The sequence below is a fragment of the Hibiscus syriacus genome, unplaced genomic scaffold (assembly GCF_006381635.1).
Source record: "Hibiscus syriacus cultivar Baekdansim isolate YM2019G1 unplaced genomic scaffold, ASM638163v2 tig00111644_pilon, whole genome shotgun sequence".
NCBI classification, from domain to species: Eukaryota; Viridiplantae; Streptophyta; class Magnoliopsida; order Malvales; family Malvaceae; genus Hibiscus; species Hibiscus syriacus.
This window is the reverse complement of record NW_024063144.1, coordinates 1,146,332-1,170,092: the sequence shown is the minus strand read 5'-3', so window position 1 is coordinate 1,170,092 and position 23,761 is coordinate 1,146,332. Positions and strand designations below refer to the sequence as shown.

Sequence of the window (23,761 nt, the reverse complement as noted above, 5' to 3'; positions counted from 1 at the left end):
CGGATTTTAGCATTTTGGTGCAGAGGGAATCGATCCCCCCATGAGGGAACCGATTCCCCCTTTGAAGGGGAACCGATTCCCCCCACAGGAGAATCGATGCCCCCCTGGGGTTCTGTTAAAATCGGGCAGAACACCCCAAAACCCCAAAACCCTCTTATTTTTCTTCTTGCCGCTCAACTTTTTCCCTATCTCCATTTTGCCTCAAATCAATGATATTAATCGGAATTCGATTCAAATATCATCTTCTAAACCTATTGGAATCATTAAAATCGTGCAAACAACATTTAAATCCCCTCAATCTTCATCTTTCAAGGTAAATTTTTCTAAACTCTCTATTTTATTGATTTTGAACATCGGATTAGTTTTAATTAGTTCTAGGTTGAAATAGTGATCGCGCATTGATTGTTTAGTGATTAGAAACTAGATGTTACAACTAATTTCATCAAAAACACAAGAATTTTCCAAAAAATTTTAAATTTTCGAAATTAAAAAAAAAATAAAAAAATTGTTGTTTTTCAAATTATTGTGTTTTGATTAAATTATGTTGTTGTTATGAAAACTATACATATATTGTTTATCAAAACCATTTTTCAAAAGTTTCTCAAAAACTTTGCCCATTAGGATTTAGAGAACCTGAATATTGAGGACTCAATTGAGTTTTGGGATTAATTGAATTGCATACATTTGTTTTTAAAATTGCAGGTTATTCGATCTATTCCGATTTCCTTCACCATGTCAAATCCTAAACGTGCTAGGTCTTTATCTAGTCGTCAACCAAATCCTCCTCCTATCCCTCAAAATCCTATTCCAAATCTTGATCCTAACTTGACTATCCAAAATTCTTGTTTCAATCAACCGGGTCCTAAAGATTATCGTTTTTGGTTTTACCAATATTTTGACTCGTATAAGATTAGGGAAGAACGTATCCCATCTCTTCAAGCTATGGTTGATATTAACTTTAAATATCTCCCTATCTTGCATGAATGGAAATTTGATAAACTTTTCGAACTTGAACCCGTTGTCTATCATCAACTTGTTCGTATCTTCTATAGTAATGCCGTTTGTATCAAAAATCGTGACAAAACCAAAACCAATAGGAGTACGTTCCTACCTCCTAGGTCAATATTTCAATCTTGATCCGGCTTACATAGCCAATGCCTTAGGCTTGGATAATGAAGGTTTATCAAATGAAAAACAAGTTTTAGGCTCTCGATATAAACGAAATGATAGTGCAAGTGTTCTAGATCTTCATGAGCGTTTTCTTCATCTCATGATCACTTGGTGGTTTCGACCATCCGGGGGTCGATATTCTACTCTTAGATCTTTAGATCTTTGGTGGTTGCATTATTTTGAACACAATATAAAAATAAACCTTTATAAGATTATCTTTGCTGAGATTGTTGAAACTGTTAACCTATTGCCAAATAAGAAACTCTGTTCTTCACTAGTTTACGGTTGTATCCTTAGTAATCTCTTTTCTAAAGCCGAGCTTCGAGTTGGTCTAGATGCCTCCTTTTCTCTTAAGAAACAAATCAATCTTCTTCTTTCTTTAACAAGAGCGAGATGGGTCAAAGATAAAGAAACCGGTGAATGGGTTCGATATTCTGCAACTACTCTGGGAGCTAGTTCTTCACAAGCTCCACTCGAAGCTGACGAAGATCCAGAGTTTGAACAATTAATGAGGGATATCGATGAAGCCGAAGATGAGCCTGGGCAACCCGAGGAGCAGCTCGAAGAGCAAGCACAACAAACGCATCCAATGCCTCCATATTTCCAATCCTTTATGGAGACATTCGATTTTCGATACGCTACTATGGATTCGTACTTTACTTCTATAGAGTCCCATTTATCCATAATGGGAGCTCAACAATTAGAAATTCTTCGGGAAATGCGTGCAAATAATGAAGCAACCAACGCACGTATTAATGACCTCACTAACGAAATGGCATCTATGCGAGCTCGTTTTCCTCCTCCTGATCCGGATATGTGATTAAATGTTTTACTTTGAACTCCAAACTTATTGTTTTAACATTTTGAATATTTTGGAATGTTTGAATTTGTGAATTGATTGATTGTGAATTTGTTTGGATTTATGGATGGTATGAACTTATATGTTTTGTGTGATTTATTCATTATTGCATCATTTACTTCATGTTAGATATATGACCAATTTTGCCATATCACATTAAATATGAATATTGATTATGAAGCTAATGGCTAACGTTTCTCTTGATTGTGATCTTAGCAGCTTATGCATACATATACCTAATCAATTGGCTAAATGTTTTTCACGTTTCTTTGAATCTTTTTGATTTAACAAAAAGGGGGAGAAGTGTGGTTTTAAGTGTGTTTTAAAATGATAAATGGAGAAGTGTTAAAGTAAGGGGGAGTAATTTCAAAACTTGATTTCAAAATCTTAAAATTACTAAAATGTTTTGTTATATCAAAAAGGGGGAGATTGTTGAAAATATTTTGATATTTCGATATAACAAATTAAGTTAAATGAATTTTAAGATTTTCCAAATGATTTTCTAAGTATATTTGATATAATTATTCGAATATCAAAACATTACTCCAAATCTTTCAAAGATCATTTTTAATCCTTACTCAAAGTGTAAAATTAAGTTTTAATCTTAAAACAATTTCAAAATAATTTTACAAAGTATTTCGAACCATTTCAAAGCAAAAATTCCAGATTTCTCAGAGGGAACCGATTCCCCCCTAAATGGTTTGGCTCCGAGATTTCCAGAATGCTCGGAGGGAATCGATTCCCCCATAGGGGGTATTGATTCCCCCCTATTCAACGATCGAAATATTTGAATTTTACACTTAGGGAACTAATTCCCTATGAGAGGGTACCGATTCCCCCACGCTCCAAGCATTTTAATAAAGGTTTTCACACTTAAACGGCTATATGATCTTCACTAATCATCCCCAACGTTCAGAAGTGATTCAAGGTGTATTTAAACAAGTTCTGAAGCCCTTGATCAACAAGAAATTATAGAGAAACAAGAGAGAAAGCATCAAACACCAAGTTTGTGCAAATCAAGCCAATTTTCCTTTCAATATTCATCTTGCTTTCAAAGAACACCATTTGTGCTCATTTGTAATTATTTGTGAGTGTTCTTTTCTTGTTCTAGAATTGTGCAAACATCTTACCTTGTGAGGTTTTCCTTGTAAGTTTGCAAATTTGTGATCTTCTCTTGGGAAAGAGTGTTCTCAAGAATTGGGGTATATTCTTGAGGGTGTTGTAAGGTTATCTCTTTGGCCTCAAAAGAAAGAACAAATTAGTGAATTTGTTGGAAAATCCTTAGTGTGGATAGCTAAGGTAGTGGATGTAGACTTTGATTGAGAAAGTCGAACCACTCTAAATCGCTGTGCAATTACTTTCAATTTTCTGCAAAAGCTTCCACCAAATTTTTAATTGCCAATTCACCCCCTCTTGGCCAATTCCGTCAATCGATTACTCAACAATGTCGTTAATGGCTTAATGACACAATGACATGGCATCTTCGCGCCGTGACGTTGTTGACGTGGCTTCCTCACTAAAACAATATCGTGCAACTATTTTGATGCTAAAAAAAACTCAAAACAACATCATTTTGTTAGAATTGCTTTCCATAGTATTTGAACTTGAATCATTCATAAATAAATACTAAACACCCAACCACCAAGCTAACTTAATAATCTAACATATTCTTAATAAAATTAATATATATGTTAAATTGTAGTTGTATACTTCTTCTCCACTTTCTTCTTCTCCAGTGTTTTCAACAATTGCATCCGTAAATGTCTACGAATCCAATAATCCAATAAAACGACTAACTCCACTGCAAATGAATGCAGGCCACTTTAAGATATATATATATATCATTATATATATATATATATATATATATATATATATAATTCTGGAAAGATACAAATATAAAATTGTAGGGTAATAATGGATGGGATTGGGGGGGGGGGGGAATGAGAGTGGTGTTTATGGGCAGCTCATGCTCGTCTGCTCTAATATTCCAACCCACCTGTGCTTCCCTTCCGATTTCGTTCAGTTTGGAGGTGCTGCAATCATCTATTTTTCGTTTCAGTTTGGAGGTCCCCGTTCACCCTTATTTTTTGCTTTTTTTTCTTCCTTAATTTCCCTCATAATTTTTCTTAATTTCCTCATAATTTCTTTTGTGATTTAGGATCCTACATCTAATCCAAACTATTTGTTCTCTTTTTTGGAATGACTTTTGAGGTTTTGAATTTCCTATATTGGCTATGGCTTAGAGCAATTAGTTGACAAGTATATTCGAAGACACAATAATCAAATTAAGGAGGTATTTTTGAACGGCAGACCAGTCTCTGTAATTGCCAACCCTTTTTGCCCGAATTATCCATAAGTTACGCTGGAGAAGAGAGAGATGAGAAAAGAGAGATGAGAAAGTATACAACTGCAATTTAACATATATATTAGTTTTGTTAAGATATTAGATTATAAGTTAGTTTGATGTTTGAGTGTTTAGTATTTATTCTTAAAGGATACATGTTTGAATCCCATGAATTTTTTTTTTTCCATCAATTGATTCTAACAAAATAATTTCTTTTTGGGGTTTTTAGCATCAAAACAGTAACGTCAAAACGATGTCGTTTTAGTGAGGGAGTCACATCAACAACGTCACAACGCGGAGATGCCAAGTCATCATGCCGTTAAGCTATTAATGACGGGGTGACATAATTGCAGTGAAACATAAACGTCAGTGATAAAATTGGCAAAATCAAAACGTCAGTGACATTTTCAAACCCGAGCTTAAAGGTGAGTGGTATTTGAAGTAGTTAACCCTAATTTTTTTATAGAAAACAATGGCATGAAATTAATTAATTATAAATACCTACAACATTGGTTATCAAATTTAAACCATTTGTAATTAACTTGAAATCTTTGCACTAATGCACATAAATTCTTGAAAGGTGACACATTTGAATAAAAAGAATTTTTTTTATAGAAATATCTAGTTTTATTAAATATAGAATATTCAGAATTACAATAAATGTTTACAATTATAATTGTAAACTAAATATATACCTAGAACATTTTTCTATAATCACTGACAAAAGAAATAACCATTTGAGATTGTAGAAGGACTATACAAGGAAATTGATAAATGTTTACAATTATAATGTAAACTAAATATATACCTAGAACTTTTTTCTATAATCACTGACAAAAGAAATAACCATTTGAGATTGTAGAAGGACTATACAAGGAAATTGCTAAAAAAATCAACCAAAAACTCAAACAAAAAAATAGATAAGAACAAATTCGACTCCATAGACAAACAAACCACAAAAGATAATCAACTATTGAAACCACTGATAATCATAAACCAGAGTCAAGCCACACAAGAAAACTATCTACGAACGTAAATTACATATTCATATCTAATTTGAGGTTTAAAGTAATAAAAATCAACAAAATAACAAATACAAGTCCTCTTGATCAATCGAGATGACGTCAAATCCAACTTTGATAAAAATAAACAAAAAATGTCTGATAAAAAGATTAAAAAAATATTATAGAGACAAAATGTGTAAAAAGATATAACTATTGAAAACAAAAAGAAAATGTGATATAAGAAATTAAGAAAATAAAAAAATGTCAACAATCGACTAACACTAATGTAACCCCAAAATTTGGGCTAGTAGTTTCAGGTTTACCCAGGAGGTAAATGGACCCCACAGAAATTATAATTGAAAACATTGGGCTTAATTGGGTTGGACTTGGTCCCAACTAGCCATAAATATGAGATTTTTGCACAGTAAGAATATGAGGGACCATAGAGTAATTAGCCCATTTTCAAAGATGGAAACTTTTATAAATCATTCATCTCTTCTTCCTTTCATTTCCATTTCTCCCATTTTTCTCTCCAAGCTCCATAAGCCAAGGGTAAGTCTTTGAGCCATTTCTTACCTCTTTCAAGTTTTATTTTCGTTCTTAATCCCTCAAGCAACATGGGTTTAACAATTCAATCCATGGGTTCTTTTTTTGCAACAGAAAGTTGGGGGTTTTATCATCCAAGTCATGATGGGGGATGATTTCTAGCTAAAGGAGCTATATTTTGGGATTCATTCATCAAGGTAGTGTATCTCTAATCCTTTAGAGTATTAAGCCTTCATAAATTTCAAGATTTTGCTAAGATTTATGTAGTTGAGTATTTTAGGGTTCAAACTTGATTTATGCCATAAATGATGTTTTATATGTAAAGAAAGTGTTTCTTCATAAGCTTCATTTCAAGCTCCCAAACACAAGGTTTGGCCATAGTTGTGAAAATGGGTTTTGTGGGGTTTAAGAAGCATTGAAGTTCCAGCTCATTTTCAGTGATTGTTAGTCTTAGGAAGTATTTTTAGACCCTTCTTAAACCTTTAGATTCAATTAATAATACATCCTTTTATTATTGTATGGTGAGAGAGATTAGAGAAATATCTAAGGCTAAGGGAAAGGAAAACTCACATTAGGTTGAGTCTTGAACATAAACTCACCTTGGGTTGAGTCTTGAACATTTTCAACAGCATAATTGAACAAGGTAACTAACTCTTAACTCAACTATACCATATGTAGATCAATTAGATGAGATTTGATAGGTTGCATAAGTTTGAAGTATTTTCATGGTAGATTCATAAATTGGGTGTTTCAACATGTATTAAGACCTCTTTATGACCCCAAAAATCTGATAAAACATTTAAACATCAGTTGGAGACCATAATGGGGTGTTTGGGAGAAAGATAGGATTTTTCATGCCAAATCTAGAAACTTTGTAGCAGGGATATCAATATTGTGTGAACATTTATGTAACTGTTCATCGATTAATCTTAAAACTAGGCAATTTTCAAAGGGTAGTTTCGATACTCATCCAAGGAGTATAGATACTGGGACTTCGATTTCATTACTAACCAGACTAGTATCGAGACCAGTATTCCAGTATCCAAATTTGGTACCGAAACTCACATAAAGTATCGATACCAAGGTAGGGGTATCAATACTACAAGGGTGGTATCGATACTAAGGGTATTTTTCAAAAACATCAAACCTAAATTTGGTGTTGATACTCAATCTAGTATTGATACCCCAGTGCAAGTATATCGATACTTAGCCAGGAGTATCGATACTACCTTACCACATAGTTCATGTCAATCAAAGGTTATCGATACCAACAGGTAGGTATTGATACCGAGGGTTTAATATTGATAATAAGGAGTCAGTATCGATACTGACGGGCAGTTTTGGATAAATAATCCAAGGGACTTTTAGATCAGACTCGAGGTACCCAAATACACCAGAACAACAAAAAATAAGACTTCAAACGATAATGGTAATTAATATCATAACAATATAAATAGTAACAACTAAGTTCACATAAAAATAGTCTTGTTTAACACTCGGAAAAGTCACGACACTCGATTTCCTCTTAGCAAAATTACATAGTCAGTGAATACCAAGTCAGTGCTAAGGCACTTTAATAGCCAACCGGGTACAATGCCCCAAGACTCGATGGAGTAAGTTGACGGGTGTACATTTTTTATGCAGCTCCGAATCTCACCCTAGATACCCGAGGGTACCTCAAAAAGGCTAGAGGGGTATGTGCTTTGAGATGCATAACCTTCAGTCAGACCATGATGCATACTCAGTAGTTAAATCAGTATCTTTGCATGTTCAAACTTGTGCTGCTAGCCATTTAATTTAGTGAATGCATATAGTATAGTACAATTATTAGTGAAGCACTGAGCTTGTAAGTTCAGTGTTCGAAATGTGTTTCCGTTCGCAAGTTCTTAAGGGCATATCGTGGGAGTTATTGTCGCCAGACATTCCAGTGCAACAGTACAGACCAATCGAGATCATTAGAGTACTTCTTGAGATCGTTAGAGGGCATGTACTATTTATAGACCTTTGTGTATTCAAGCATATCTGTGAATTGTGTTGGTACTGTATTATTTTGAGATATATTTGGGAGCTCTCTATTATTTGTAAACCCAAATTATCATGTTTTATTTTTATTATTATGGATGGATTATTTTTAGTGATTATAAATAGTTTTTAAGGAAATTTTTTGGGTCACTATTCTGGTAATCCCATGTAACATTGTAATCCATGGATCTTGGGTCAAACTTGATTAGGGTGTTATAGGGAAAGTAATAAAAGAGTTTAAGTTTGGAAAATGAGGAGCTCCGAAATACATTCCAAAATAACATCACAGAAATAAAACAAAATAGAGTTATGACTGAAAATAAGAAGATTTATAAATTGTGCATGCCCTCCAAAATAAACTCAAGACGTACTCTTCTGTCTCAACAAATATGGTACTTCTAGTAACACTCAACATATTTCTTATAAACATGCACATAGAAATACATTCCAATTGTTGAGCATACGAGCTCAGTGTCACACTAATAACTCTAGTATACTACGTACAATCACTGCATGAGCATGCTAATAGGTATATGTATGAACATACAATAACACTAACATGCAAAGATGACGTAGGCATCATGATGTGGTCAGAGGGTTATGTATCTCGGCACCCACATCATTATACCCTACCTATGATTTCCTTGAGTATCTATGGTGAGATCTAGAACTACATCAAAAATATACACCCGACTAGCTCACTCCTTAGAGTCTTGGGGCATCTGTATGTATCTGGATATTTTAAACATGCAACACAATCATCATACTGCTAGAGTAACTCGGGTGTCCTGGCTTTCACATAATAACTAGTTTTATGTCATCTTAACTCATATTGTGTATAGTTGTAGTTGTATTCATTAACTATTCTCAATTTTAGTGTTATTAGCGAAGTTATGGTGTTATTAGACCCCATTTTCAAACATTTTGATCAAATTTTCTTACCCAATTCAAGAGGGTACCAATACTAATCCTTTTAGTATTGATACTGATCCTGAATTATCGATACTAAACCTTGGTACTGATATAAAATATGGCTACTAGAATATAACAAAGCTTAACAATATCAATACCTTTATTGGAGTATCGATACTCTTGTATTAGGGTATCAATACCACCCTGAGTTTTGAACCAAAATATGATTCGATGTTTTGGAAATTAGCTCAGTGTTGATATCCTTACTTAGGGTATACATACCCTTCACACAGTATCGATACTGCATTGAGTACCGATACCAAAATAAGCTACTAGAATTTTGTAATACCCCAAATTTTGGTTAGTGACTAAAATATAAGTTTTAAAAGTTTGGTGGCTAAAGTATAAGATTTGTAAAATTTTAGTACCAAAAATTTAGTTTTGAAAAGTTTTATATTTTAACCCATAAATGAACAATTTGTCTTAAAACAAGAATTTTCGTGGGAATCAGATTTTTGGTACAATATTTTCATTAAAAGCTATAAAGTGATAAAGTTTCAAAATATTATTTCCATATTTTATATCAGTGAAATTTAGCATGGATCAGTGGAATTGAAGTTAATTTATCATATTTGGCCGCACAGTAGAATTTAGTGACTAAAATATAATTTTCAAAAATACATGACCAAAGTAGAAAGTCAAAGTCAAATTGGTTCATCTTTGACTATGGAATATTTTAATGAAAGATAGTCCAATGGCATTTGGTAATTATCATATTCATTAATGGTATATTTTTCATTTCCCATTAAATGAATTAAAAATTCAATTAACCTAAATAAATGCAAATGTTCATGAAATTTCATGACATATTTGCTCATCTTCAAGCTTTAGGCCATGAGACACCATACCAAGGTAAAAAAAAATTTTAGGTTTATTTTTAAGCTTACATGATTGATTTTAGGACTAAAGTGTGAAATAGAGAATTTATCTACAAGAAATTCTCTATCATTTAGTATAAAAATTTCATGGAAAACATACTAATATAATGAGATTGGAAATTAGTGCTTATGAAGAGTTTGTTGATTTTGAAGAATTGATGAAAGATTATTAAGTTATTGATGTTGTAGATTAATTCTAAAGCACGTGTGATGATTAAAATCAAGTGTAAAGATATATAGTAGGTTCGACCAAGTTAGGGTTTTTAGAGGATGATTGTATTTTGATTTAATTTGATGTTATGATGATTGGTATAACATGAATTTCATGTAAGGAAGTTGAATTCATGCTTGAAATTGAACAAAAAGTTTACCCTAGGGACTAAGAAGCATTCGACCATAAATGGGAAAATTAGGGAAAATATTGAAAATTTTCCTATGGTCTATAATTGATATTAGATGTATTCTACATGCTTTGGAGATTGAATTGGTTCAATTTGGAACCATGAGATTGTGAAAGGGCTATTTTGCAAGTTTTGAGAATTGTAGGACATTGATTCATAATTGTGTAAATTGGAGTATTCAATGTTGAATTTTGATTATAGAATGCTGGAATTTTAAGTTAGAAAAATGAAATGGGACCAAGATATAAAATTGGACAAATTTGATGATGGAATTCAATTAGTCCCAAAAGTTGGGACTTAATTGTGAGTTTTCAAATGTAATGGTATTATTTCGTTAAGAAAATTACAATGTTGGCAATTTTATTAGCATGCTGGTTTTTTAAAGTTTAAATATTGGTTTGGGATCAAATTGCAAATTTATAAAAGTAGGTGGTTGAATTCAAAAAGTCTATGGGAATAGAGGATGAAATTGTAAGTTTTCAAATATTTAAGGATTGATTTGAGTGTATTAATTATGTGCTGAAATTTTAATAATTAATGTGAAGTGATCATAATGGTGAAGGGTCATTTTGAACTTAATGGAAAAGTTGATATGAATTCTAAAAAGAATTCATAAATGGTGTTTTAAGTGCAAAATTGTGAAAGTTGAAGGATTAATGATGAAAATGAATATTTATGGAATCAAGTAGCTACTTTGGAAAGTTTAAAGTTATGATGGAAGTTTGATTTAGTTTTATATCGATTATGATTATAAAATTTGTTTTATCGAAAATAGATTATGTTAGTATGATACTAACATATAGTTTGAATATTTTATGTTATTATATGACATTGTCAGACCACGATAAATCTAGCGATCCAAACAACCAAACAGGAAAGGATAAAGCACGTGAGTAAAAGAATATCGTATTATATGTTCAATAGTGAGGTAAAGGTGAGTGCATTTTATTTATTTAATTATTTTGACTGAGGAAGACTTGCAATAAGTCAACCTCATATTATTTATTTTAAAGTATGATTCTATTTTAATTATGGAATATTTCCAAAATGCTATAGAAAAGAATTATGATTATTTTTGGTCATGAAATTACTCAATATGTTTTTATACAATATCTTTTAGAAAGTTATTCCTAAAGTGATTCTAAAGAATGATCTGAATGTTTTTATAATTGGAATATTTTCTTCGTGATTTTAGAAAAGTTATTTGAATTATTTTGGGTATGAACTGCCCAAGTTATGATGTTTATGATAATGAATTGAAATTGATTTTGATATAGAAATGTTGCTTATTATATGAATATGAATATGATATGGAAGCCCATTGTATGTTGCATTGAGAGTCGTATATACACTTGGCATGTCAGGAAGTTGAGTAAAGTTCAAGTTAAGTTATGGTACATTTGTGTACATTACGTATGGCACCGTTGGTGCATATGATATGATTTGCACTTGGAGTGCATCTTATGATGTTATTGGCATCCTAAAGTGCGTAGTGCGTACATTATTTATGACTCACGTACCTTGCATTCTCTTACATATACATTGGGCTATGAAAGTAAATGTGAAAGTCATGACAAGTATATGAAAGAAAAAATATAGAAATTAAAAGAAAGTTATGAAATATGTACGAATCAGAAGAATATGAAATGTTTGTCATATCTGATGTTGATTTACATGGTTTTTGATAAAATCATGAGATAATGATTTTCAGGTTTTCAAAGAGGATAATGGCTTGAATAGCTCGGTTTGAAAGTTTTAATGTTTTTATTTAAATTAAAATTCTATGTTTTAAAATATTTTATGATATTTATGTATTATCTCACCTTAGCCATGTTACTGTCTCACTAAGTTTACTTGGCACGTGATGATTTTCATGAGTAGGTGTGAAGTGAGGAGCCTCTTGAGCATCTTGTCAGAAAATGATACCTAATATCAGTATCAATAATACATCTTACCTAGGACTTATTAGTGGTATGTATATTATATTTGTCCTTTTTGTTTTATCGTATTTATTTTAAGTGGTCTATAATAGTAAGTAGGACCATTTATTTTGACTAGTTTAGTTATGTTCGTATTTATGAATGAGTAGTATATATATATATTATGTTTTATATGATTTTTAAATTTAGCAGTTTTTATGTAGTTTTACATAGGTTATGAAACAACATAACTACCCAATTGCTGCCTAAAATCTTGTTTTTATCATAAATTACTACTTTATCATTTTATGCGATTAATTAAATAGCTTTAAAGTTAATAAAGGGGATGTTTTATAATGAAACAAAATTTTAAGCATTTATGTTCAATTGTCTGAAATGATGATGTAACATCTCTAACTCGTATTTCAAGACGTATACGGGTTATAAGTGTTACAAATTTGAAATCTGAAAATGGTACAAATATCACACTCTTGAGTATCGATACTCCCAACCAAAAACCTCTTGTTTTAGGCTATCAGAAGAACAATATCGATTTTGTATATCCATTATCGATAACTAAACCTAGAAATGCTCTATTTGAAGCAAGAAAATGCTACCTAACTTTCCCCAAAAGCCCTACTAAGGTATCCAGTTGTTATTTAAGTCTTATGTATGTTAAGATAGGTCATTATAGGCTAATTTTCACGCTGAATATCATCAAAAACTGAAGTGTACCATGGATGCACTTATATGCTTCATGAACTCATGCAAACCAATCAAACACATCTAGTTTTTTCCTTTCATTTCTTTTGGAGTTTTCTCCAACTTCTCCTATTAAACAAGGTCCAAAAACATGAGTTACTAGTTTGCTTAGGAATTATGAAGATGTTAAGGAAGATTCTTACATCCCAAATCCCCTAAAAAAATGAGCTATTTTTCTCAAGGGTTTCCAAAACCTTTCTAAACCCCCACCATGACCAAAACTTGATTTTGTGGCCTTAAATGGAAGATCTAACGATGCTGATTTCGATTGTTATCTTTGCAAGACTGGACTAGAGATGAAAGCCAACAAAGTTTCCACCATTTTTTAAGCTACCAAAGAGATGAGATGAGATTTGTAGGAAGAAGAAAATGACAAAGGAGAGTGGGAAGAAAAAGATATCTCTGTCGTGACCTTATCAACATTAAAAGGAAATCAACCTTTCAAACTTTAAATGGCGAAATTACTACATTGGTCCTTCTAGCTTTGGTCACCAATATAAAATGCATTTTTTTACTCTAACTGGTCTTAAACCAAGTCCAATCCAACTCCCATTTGAACCAAGCTTTCCTTCAAGGCTAATCGGTTAACCAAAACACTCTCGGTTTAGCCTAAACCTAGTAACTCGAGATTTGGGGTGTTATACTGCTTTCCCAAAGTGGTGTACAAACTTTTTATCGATTCATCTAGGTGCCTAACGTTACAAACATTACCACTTTAGGTGCCCCAACCATAACGATCATTAAAAAATTCTGTTAAGTGACACGTATCATGTTCTAGTATATTTAAAAATTTTATTTAAAAAAATTAAAAATAATTTTATATTGAAAAAACTTTAATTTCTATTCAATTACAAAAAATCTACAAATCCCCGTTAACCACACTGGCCATCTACCGGTGTCAAAAGGCTACCCATCCATTGTCGGTCATCCAATAACGGGACATCATCCTTACTATCACCGAATCCCCTATATCTTTAAACTAAAATATCTAAACCCTAAATCATACATTCAAATCCCTAACTTGTCAGGTGGTGATGGCTCAAGCAATTAAAATGGGTGAATTGATGCAATCGATAAGGCCGAGTTAACAAAATTGTTGATTGCAAACAATTGTTTCAAGCAATTGTGTTAAACTGAGAATTAAGATTTTGCGAGGGGGTGCGGTTGGGAAATTGTTTCTATTAGGATTTAGGGACAATGTTGGGATGATTTTTCTAGTGGTGGTCGACGATGGGTGGATGGGTTCTCAGCGACGGCGACAGTGACCTAAATGGTCGGCATGGGTGAGGAATTTTCAAAGTTTTAGGTTTTTTTAAAAAATATATATTTTTAAAATTTTAAATTTTAAATAAATTTTTAAAATTATTCGAACATGACACGTGTCACTTAACATAATATTTTAATGGTCGTTACGACTAAGGCGCTTAAAGTGTAACGTTTGTAACTTTATACAGCTAGATGAATCGAAAAAAAGTTTGGACACCTATTTGAGAAAAACACTATAGTTAGAGAAAAATTCTAGAATGCATGTCATTCGTTGCAGTTCACTACTAATTTTATAGGATAAAATTTACACATAGTCATTAAACTATATCAAAAATTATCTTTTTTAACACTTAACTTTTAAAAGTTACATAATGAATATTAATTTTTATTTTTTGTTACAAAATGGGCACAAAACCATTAAAAATATCTCATTTGACCCTTTAATTATAATTAAAACTCTTAATTTTAATTGAAATAATTCTTATGAGGTTAGTTGAATTGAAAATAAAATAGATATAGATAAAAAATATTATCGTTTAATTATAAATATTAAATTTGTACCATCTAAATTAAAATTTATTCGATATGATATTATAATATTATGGATTTATGATTTTTAAATTACATTTGAATTTGTTAAATAAAATTAAATGCTTAAATCACATCATTAATAAAAAATATTTTTCTTATTTGATAATATAATTTTTCGGACGTTGAAAATTAGAAATTTTTATTTTGAAAATAAAAAAATTAAATAAATAATTAGTTATGAAATAATTTTGGTTTAATAAAAAAAATTAATTTCATTGTTTGATAATTGGATTTTTGGAAAATATTTTTTAATTTTAAAAATAATTTATTTTCATATATTTAAAAATTAAAACATTTTATTTTTAGAATTATTACTTAAAAATGTTGAAAATATTAAAATAAAATTTTAGTTATGAAGGGCTAAATAAGATTTTTTTTCATTAATTTAGTATGTTATGCATTGTTATTTTTTTTAACAAAGATCAAAGTTTAATGCCTATTTTGTAACTTTTAAAAATTCAATAATAAATAAAATCAATTTAAAAATTTTTGTAACTATTTATGAATTTTACCCTTTTTTATATTAGTGGTACATTTTAATGTATATCATTAGTGGTGCAATTAAATGAATATCACTCATTGTAGACTCATTGAGCATTTATTTTCTAGTTAAGCCTTCTTTGACCTTTTCTTTTTAGGATCTTATCTTTATTATTTAATAGTTAGTTTTTTCTCTTTGATGATTTTAGGGAAGGTGAACAGGTAGTGTGATTAATTTAATTTGAATTTTTAAAAACTCTTTTTTCTTTAGATTATGAACATTTAATATATTTTTATTCTAAACTTTTATTATTATTATTATTATTATTTGCAAAAAGCTGGGAAGAGAAAGGATGAGCTTAAAATTTAATTTAGTTGATTCATATAATTATTCTTATGGAATAAGATATAAATAAATATAAGATTCATTTGATATCTAAAACGAAAAGTTATAAAAGAGAAATGGACAAAAAGCATGGTTCTACCTTTTAAGTATCTTAGAATGCTTTTAACCACTACCTAATGACTGTCTTCAGGAGCCTGCGTGTTTGTATATATATATATATATTGGAAATGGTCTCTAAGATAGTCTAGGACCATATTTCGACTTAAAAGAATTTTACTTTTTTTAGTCATCGCCAATCTTTTGGATTAATAAAGATCAGATATATAAATTTTATCTCTTACTGGATCTACTAAGTTTTACTAAAAATTCACTTAGAAATGTTTGGATTTGCTTGAAAATTTATTGCAAGTCAGATGATGCCCCAGACTTCAAAATTAGCTTCAATAAAATGTTTGGATCTTGAAAAAAAAAACTAGGTCGGACAATAATTATATATTATAATATATATAAGTTAAGATCCACTTACATTATATTTTTTTTTTCGTTTTACAGAAAAAATAAAAATAAAATATTCTCCTAAAGAGAAAGGGACAAAAAAACATGATTATACTCCTAACTCTCTTTAACAACTAAAAACGTTTGATGGATTCAGATCATAATTTATTAATAAAATAAAAAAATAAAAAAATATACCAGGGTGTTCATATGGATATCAATTGCAAATGTCAGAAATTGAATCATATGTTCAGATATATAATATTAAATTGATTATTCTTCTGAAATTTTTCGAGGATATGCTTCTGAATTTCTTACTTTTTTTCTAAACATATATGCACACATGTATCATTTAGAACTGAAAAAGAAACATAAAAAAATCAAATATTTTCATCATAAATTTATTTAATTTGTTTCTATAACGTACTATACCGAATGATATCAAGATAATCTATGTTTGTCGATTGAATCATAGTATATATATTTGCTAATTAAATTATTCAAAAACGTATAATATTGCTAATATTACATAACAATACAATATATATCCAAGAGTGTGTGTGAAATTAATTAACAACATTGCAATGCAAAATTTGTTGTTAACAGGGAAAAAAAGGAAAAATTGAGAAAAAAATATTTCCCGTTGTTCTTACCAGTACCCAACTGAATCAATCTGGTCTTGCTGCTGCTGTAATTGCTTTTGGATGTTATTTGGTGAGAAAGGCAACGAAAATGGTTGATCCGAAGGCACAAAGGAACTATGACGAGACAATAAACTTGTTGAAGAATATACACTGCTATTGAAATTAGGTATATTTTGTTCATGTTTCGATTGTTGTTGAAGTTGATGTTGCTGCTTTTGCTCAGATCTTTGCTGCTTTGGAATGTTAAGCTTCTCTCCTTCAATCTCTCTATATTTGCTTAGGTACAATTTTAAGGGTCCTACATATTCCTCGAATCCTAAGGTAGTGATGGCCCAAATGATATCGTCTCCATTAATGGTCTTTCTCTTTTCCCTTTGGCATTTGTCCGAGGCCTCTCCCGTGACGAAGCTGATGAACTCCGACACACATTCTTGAACGGTTTCTTTCGAATCTTTGGATATCTTCCCGTTGCTCGGAATCACTTTCTTCATAATCCTGCCCACGTTTGCTATCGGGAGGAAACGATCTTGTTCTTTATTATTGCCGGTGCCACCGGTTTTTGCACACGGGCTATCGGGGCTTCCTTTGTTATGCCCTTGTGTCACATTTTCGTGGCTGGTTTCATCCTCCATTTCTCTCTTTTCTATAAAAATCTTTGATGCTAAATATCTCTCACAATGTGTTCGAGAATTGAGAGAGAGTATAGGTGTCGGGTTTTGAGTTTTGTGGATGTTTTGAGGTCTTTAATGGTGTGAAATGGTTGGAAACAATTGCATAAAAGTAGGCTGTTGATAGGGAAACTGAAAATTGTCCTGGTTTTAACCAAATGAGTCCCCGGGACTCGCTCCTCCTATTTGTGAAGTCGTTAGTTATGACTATGACCTAATCAACTCAACCATCATTCTTGTTTAGGAAAAATGACATTAATTAATGTATTTTCATTGATTGGTCAAGATGTTCATCTTTGTTCCATCGTATTTCCTTAGGCAATGAATTTTAGATTTACTAAGAGCAGTTCCCTTCTTCTCCTAGAGTACCCCCTTCCCCTCCCTTTTAAGTATGATAATAATTAAATTTAGAATTTATCAAAAAAAATATTATATCACTTAAGTTACGATTAAATTGTAGATATCATATTGATCACTGAAGTGATCCTTGATAGAAAGTCATATTTTACCAATTATTTATAACACTCTTATCAAATAAAATAGTAAGTAATATTTGACCATCATAGAATATAAAACTGAAACCAAACTTATGATTGCCAAATCGGTCATACATTTGGATAATTTAAAAGTGAAATACGTAAAAGTGATGAGTTATAGAGCTTAGTGTGTCCTACAAGCACAAGCAGACATCAACATAAAAACATAAACAACACAATAATGCAGAAAACCATTAGACCTAACTAACCATCACTCGAACATCAAAACAAGAGGTTCACATAACCTCGAGCCTCCTTAAAACCATGCAGAATAGGTACCTTACCCTCCGAAGGAACTCGAGACCTTCAAAGATAGACCTAAAATAGAAAACAGGATAGGGACTTGCTCCTCAAAGGAGAGCATGAGTTAACCTCCTAAGAAAAACTCAGAACGGGAAACAAAATGGGGACCTTACCCTTCGAAGAGAAACCAAGGACCACTGAAGAGACTCAAAATAAGAAACATGACAGGGTACTCATCACCCGAAGAGGAACCTAAATTAACCTCTGAAGATCAACTTAAAACTGAAAATGCAATGGGGACCTTACCTTTAGAAGAAGAGCCTGAGTTAACCTTTGAAGAAAAACTAAAAATAGAATATGGATCTTACCATCCAAAAAGGAACCCGAATTAACATTAAAAGAGGAACTCGAAATAGGAATCTTTCACCATATCATTTCAAACCTCAAACACATAAATAAAGCTCGAGTCATACATGTCATAACATAATTCGAAAATTAAGCATACGCATATAACATAAAACAAGAAAATAGATAATGTTTGTAACCAGTAATCATACATATAAATATTACATACAAGTGTTGTCATGCACTCAAGGCGACCCCATAAAAAGTAAAGCATACATGATTTCACATGGACACACCTCTAACAACTAACATTATTAGCTAAAGAATACACTTTCATGATCTACACTACTATAACATTATTAGCTAAATAATACATTTTCCACGATCTAGACTACTAGGTCATGGGGTGTAGAAATCTGCGATAACATAACTCTACATAACACTAAAACAAAAAGAACCACTAATTTAATTAACAATACTAATATGTATCTCAAGTAAAATGTGCGAAGTCAAATTAAACTGAAAGACATTGATCTTGATTTACTAGAGAGAGATGCTTGTATACATGATCACCTTCAGAACATAAACCAATGTATAAGTCTTTTAATTCCAGAATATTTCTAACATAACTATAAAGTAATGCATAATGCAAAATAGAGCTTTTGGGTCAAAATTCGGTGAAACTAATTGTGAAATCAAAATCAAGAGATCGAAAACTGCAAAGTCAAAGTTCTAATCAAAAGTTAAAGTCAAAATCAACGATGGTCAAAATCAACACTCAATAGTTCTAATCAATGAATCAAATAAGTCAACAACTAATGTCAAAGTTAACAAGTAAACATGTTGATCGGATCAAGTCAATAGATAAATGGGTCGATCAAACTAGATTTGGTCAACGATCTAATCAATGGTTCAATCTAGTTCTGTTAGTTCAATTCGACTTAGTTTGGTTTTGATTCAAGTGGATCAATGTATTTGACCTACGTAGTATACTTGGGTAGATGACCTAACAATGGTAGTCAGTGATGGGCCCAAGCTTTAATTGGGCCAAACTCGAAACTTGCTTAATTGAAAGGTTGACTAGTTTTGTGATCAGGTATCTAGGAAGGCCAAACTGGCCCATTTAGTTTCAAGTTTCTTGTTTTAATTGCTGAAGCTAGAGTAGATTTGATGGTGCAATAGCGTGATAAAGACAAGAGGTTTTTAGTGACGATGAAGATTACATGCAATTATGTTAGAGGACGTCCAAATATCAATCTTGAGATGATTGTAATGACATATTTATTTTATCTTGTTTATGAATATAAAATATTGTCATTATTAGTTCAGTTGTTTTTCTGTGTGTATAAATAAATTAAACTAGAATAAAGTCATGAGAATAATATGATTATTCTTAAAAAGTCCTTAGTTAAATATTATTATGGTCTTTAATAATATATTAAGACTAATGTGTAAATGATTGATGACAATGTGTTGTCATTGACATGTAGTTCTCAAAATCAATACATATGCGTGAGTTGGAGAACAACATATTGGCTAACCCGCTCTAAGTACGTTTCTTGTGTGATTATGTGACTGTCACAACATTACTCATGGTGATAACTACTTGTATTATCCACATACTTTAGATCATCATTATTCCAAAATTGTGAGTCACATATTTTGATGTAGTCAAATATGTGTCCTAACTGGTTAAACTATAAAGACTAGTGTTGGACATGTCATGATCTATGTAGTAGGATATGGTTGATCAATATAGAATTTATCCCCCATACATAATGAGAGCAATATCTTAGATCACTTAATTGAGTGAGACTATAAAATGAATAACCATGCTCGGATAAATTGATATAAGATATTATAGTTATTCTTTTGAATAGTCTACTCAAGATGTCAAGAAATATTAGATGAGCTGTATAAGTATGATTGATCTATGACTTTTGTTCAATATAGATAAAAACAATAAAATGATTTGGTACATAAAAGTTAATCATAGAAAGGCTATGTCAAATCATGAATTCTTGTAAGTTAGGTAGCAATGATGTATTCTTAGATGTCGCTCCTTAATTCTAATATTAGAATCATTCTAGATATTTATATGATCTTGAACTTTCCAAGGTTCACAAATTTAATCCAAAGTTCTATTTTACATTCACATTAGTCCTTATTCTTCTCGAACTAGTTTTCTAGTTTTTAGTTCATTCAATTTGATCATCAATTAAATTTATTCATATGCAATGAAGTCTTCAAACTTCACGTTTATCTCAATTAAGTTTTTTAAACTTTATTTTTCTTCCAATTTAGTCCACATGACCTGAATTTCACTTAATGATTAATAATTTGTTAAAACTTCAAACGCCAATTTGGTGCGTGACACAATTATTATTTTAAAAATATTAAATTGATTGAATTAATCAAATAAATTGAGTTTTTAATTTGATTAATTTTGAAATAGAATAAACTAAATTTGATAAATTTCATTGGTTAAACCAAACCAATTAAGGCTTGATGTAATTCCATTTATGAGATAAATATTATTAATTGTTGGACTTTTTTAAAGGGTTTTGTATGATTAAGAAAAGCAATACCATACAAAATAGAACATCGATAGGGTCTAATTAAAAAACCTCTCAAATCTTAACTGGAGTAAAAAGAGTGCACCTGATCAATGTCGAGATAATTAGAGTATATCAACATCTGTTGCAGCACGCACAACATCACAAACAACACAAACACGCAACAATCTACATAGGAGATCAGAAGCTTCTCCAATGCTACACTAAAACATTATCGCATACCATAGGGTACTCACCAAAACGCAACACCAAACTTTTGAACCTAAAGCACAGAAAGACTAAGTTACATTCCAACCAGCTTAATCCAAAAACTTGCAGGACAAAAGCACTAGTCCTACACGACCAACGATTACATCAAGGAGATTTATTCTAGAACTCTCAATCAAGCTTCGCAATTAAACAGGGAGCTTCTTCGAATAGTAACAACGAGCACCAAAGCTAGGGATTCGGAACCTGTGACTCTGCATAACAAATAATCGACCGCAAAACATCTAAGGAAAATACACAATGATAATGAGGTAAAATAAAACCCTAAGCAAAGTCACAAACCAAGGGAAGAAATGTAAAAAACACAGGCAATAAGCTACTTAAACTAAATCGTTCAACAATAACTGCTATAGCTTGGAACAATGGCTAATGGAATACACTGCTTCACAAGCCAATACAAAGCAGACTCTCATTACTAAAACTATCTAAGAGGGGCCTACACGCGTTATTGCTGTCGTTCGTGATCAGTTTCTTCTTCATTCAAGTTCTCTGGTTCATCGATTGAATCTGTATGATCTGTTCACTTGAGGCTTCGTTTTTTGTTTGTTTTGATGTGTTGTGCGAGTTTCATTGCGTGTTGTATGAGTTTTGTTGCGATCGTCAGTGACTCCATGAATTTCAGTGCTCAATGTTCATATTTGGATCTCGAAGAGTGACTTTCTTGTCATCTGATCTAGTGATATTGCTATTTGTTCTTCAATTTCTCCTTTCCTTTATGTGCAAGTTTCGTTGCTGATTGCATCTGGTTTGCTGTTTCAATTGATGTTTCTGTTCCGGTCTTGTACTTCTTTGATCTGCATTTTTTTTCGTGTGATTCTTTTTGTTGATCTGCTGCTATTTTGTTTTTCGTGTGATTCTTCAATGAATAATGTCTCTGATAATAGTCAGTCAGATCTGAGTACGGTTAATGCTTTTACTTGTTTGTTTTCGACGAAAAGATCAATGTTGTTTTAGATGACCACAATTACTTGTTGTGGCATCAGCAAGTCTATCTTATTATCAAGACTCATAGACTCCTTAAATACATTGCTAACTCGATTGTTCCCCTCCTCAACATGTGACTATTAATGGCCAATTATGCATTAATCCTGGGTTTGAGATCTTTGTAGAACAAGATAGAGCTCTTTCAACATTGTTACTGTCCACAGTTAGTGAATCTGTGTTGCCCCATCTTATTGGTCTTAATTCCTCCTTTGAAATCTGGAATATCTTGCATAGGCTTTTTACAGTAGTAAAACCACATCTAGGCTTATGTCCTTTAGGAGGATGTTTCACTCTCAAAAGAAGGGGGAATTATCTATGAAAGACTATTTGATGGCTATTAAAATTGTGTGTGCTAGTTTAATTAATTTCTGAACATGAACACATCACTGCTATTTTATATGGGTTGCCACCTGAGTACCATGTTGTCATCACTGTCATTACTGCTGGCTCATCTCCTTCATACCTTAGGACTATTAGAACTGTCTTGCTTGATTCTGAAGCTAGGATTTCTGGTTTTAACAGTCAAATCACTACTTCTGCCCATGTGACTACTCATACTCAAGATGGTTACAATGCTAATAATGTTGATTTCAGTGTTAATTCTTCTTCAAGAAGTTCTGGTAATAGTTATGAGAACAGGGATGACAGTAGTGGTGGTAGAAACAGAGGTCGTGATAGATATGAATATTCGAGGCCCCAGTGTCAACTTTGTGGTCGAATGGGTCACCTCATTGAGAGGTATTATTATCGGTTTGATATGAAGTACAAGAATGAATCTACTAAGAATGACTCACCCAGAAATTCTCAAGGCAACAGTGGTAGGGGTCAAGGTCAAGGGTATACTCAAGCCAATGCTTGTACTTATTATATTTCTCCTAGTTTTGCGTTGCATGTTCAAACTCCTTCACCTGCCTTGTTTTTAAATCCTAGTCCTATTGTGAGTGTTGCTCACAATTTTACTCATCTACAGCTCTTACCTTCGTCTTTGTTCGTTCAGTCGCCTTATAATCATTTTGATAATTTTCATTCTGCTGTTTCAAGTGTTCCTGGTTCTGCTAATTCTAATCGATCTGTTCAATATGCTGTTCATCCCATGAGTGCTCATTTTGGTTCTTGCCAACCTCAAATTACTTCTCAGGCTCTTATAGCTACTCCTGAAGTTTTGAATGATGATGCTTGGTATCCTGATTGTGGTGCTTCTCAGCCTACTTCTGTTTCCTTTTCTTCGCGAAATGTTCAAGTTGGCAATGATAATCTCCTAGCCATTTGTTGTTCTGGTCAATCTAATCTCTTTGTTAACCCTAATATTTTCTGGCTTAAAAATTTATTGTACGTTCCTAGTATCACTAAAAATCTCTTAACTGTATCAAAATTTACTCAGGAAAACAAAGTGTCACTTGAGTTCTTTCCTACTTTTTGTTAAGTTAGAGATATTGCTTC

General features: G+C 31.8%; 1 protein-coding gene across 1 annotated transcript; it reads right to left on the bottom strand.

Moving 5' to 3' along the window:
• Nucleotides 1-16,707: 16,707 nt before the first annotated feature.
• Nucleotides 16,708-17,351, bottom strand: LOC120166757 (nuclear transcription factor Y subunit B-7-like). The gene has a single exon (XM_039175967.1). It carries the CDS (start codon nt 17,332-17,334, stop codon nt 16,708-16,710), a length of 627 nt encoding a protein of 208 aa, XP_039031898.1. The 5' UTR covers nt 17,335-17,351.
• Between the last annotated feature and the right edge of the window lie 6,410 nt (nt 17,352-23,761).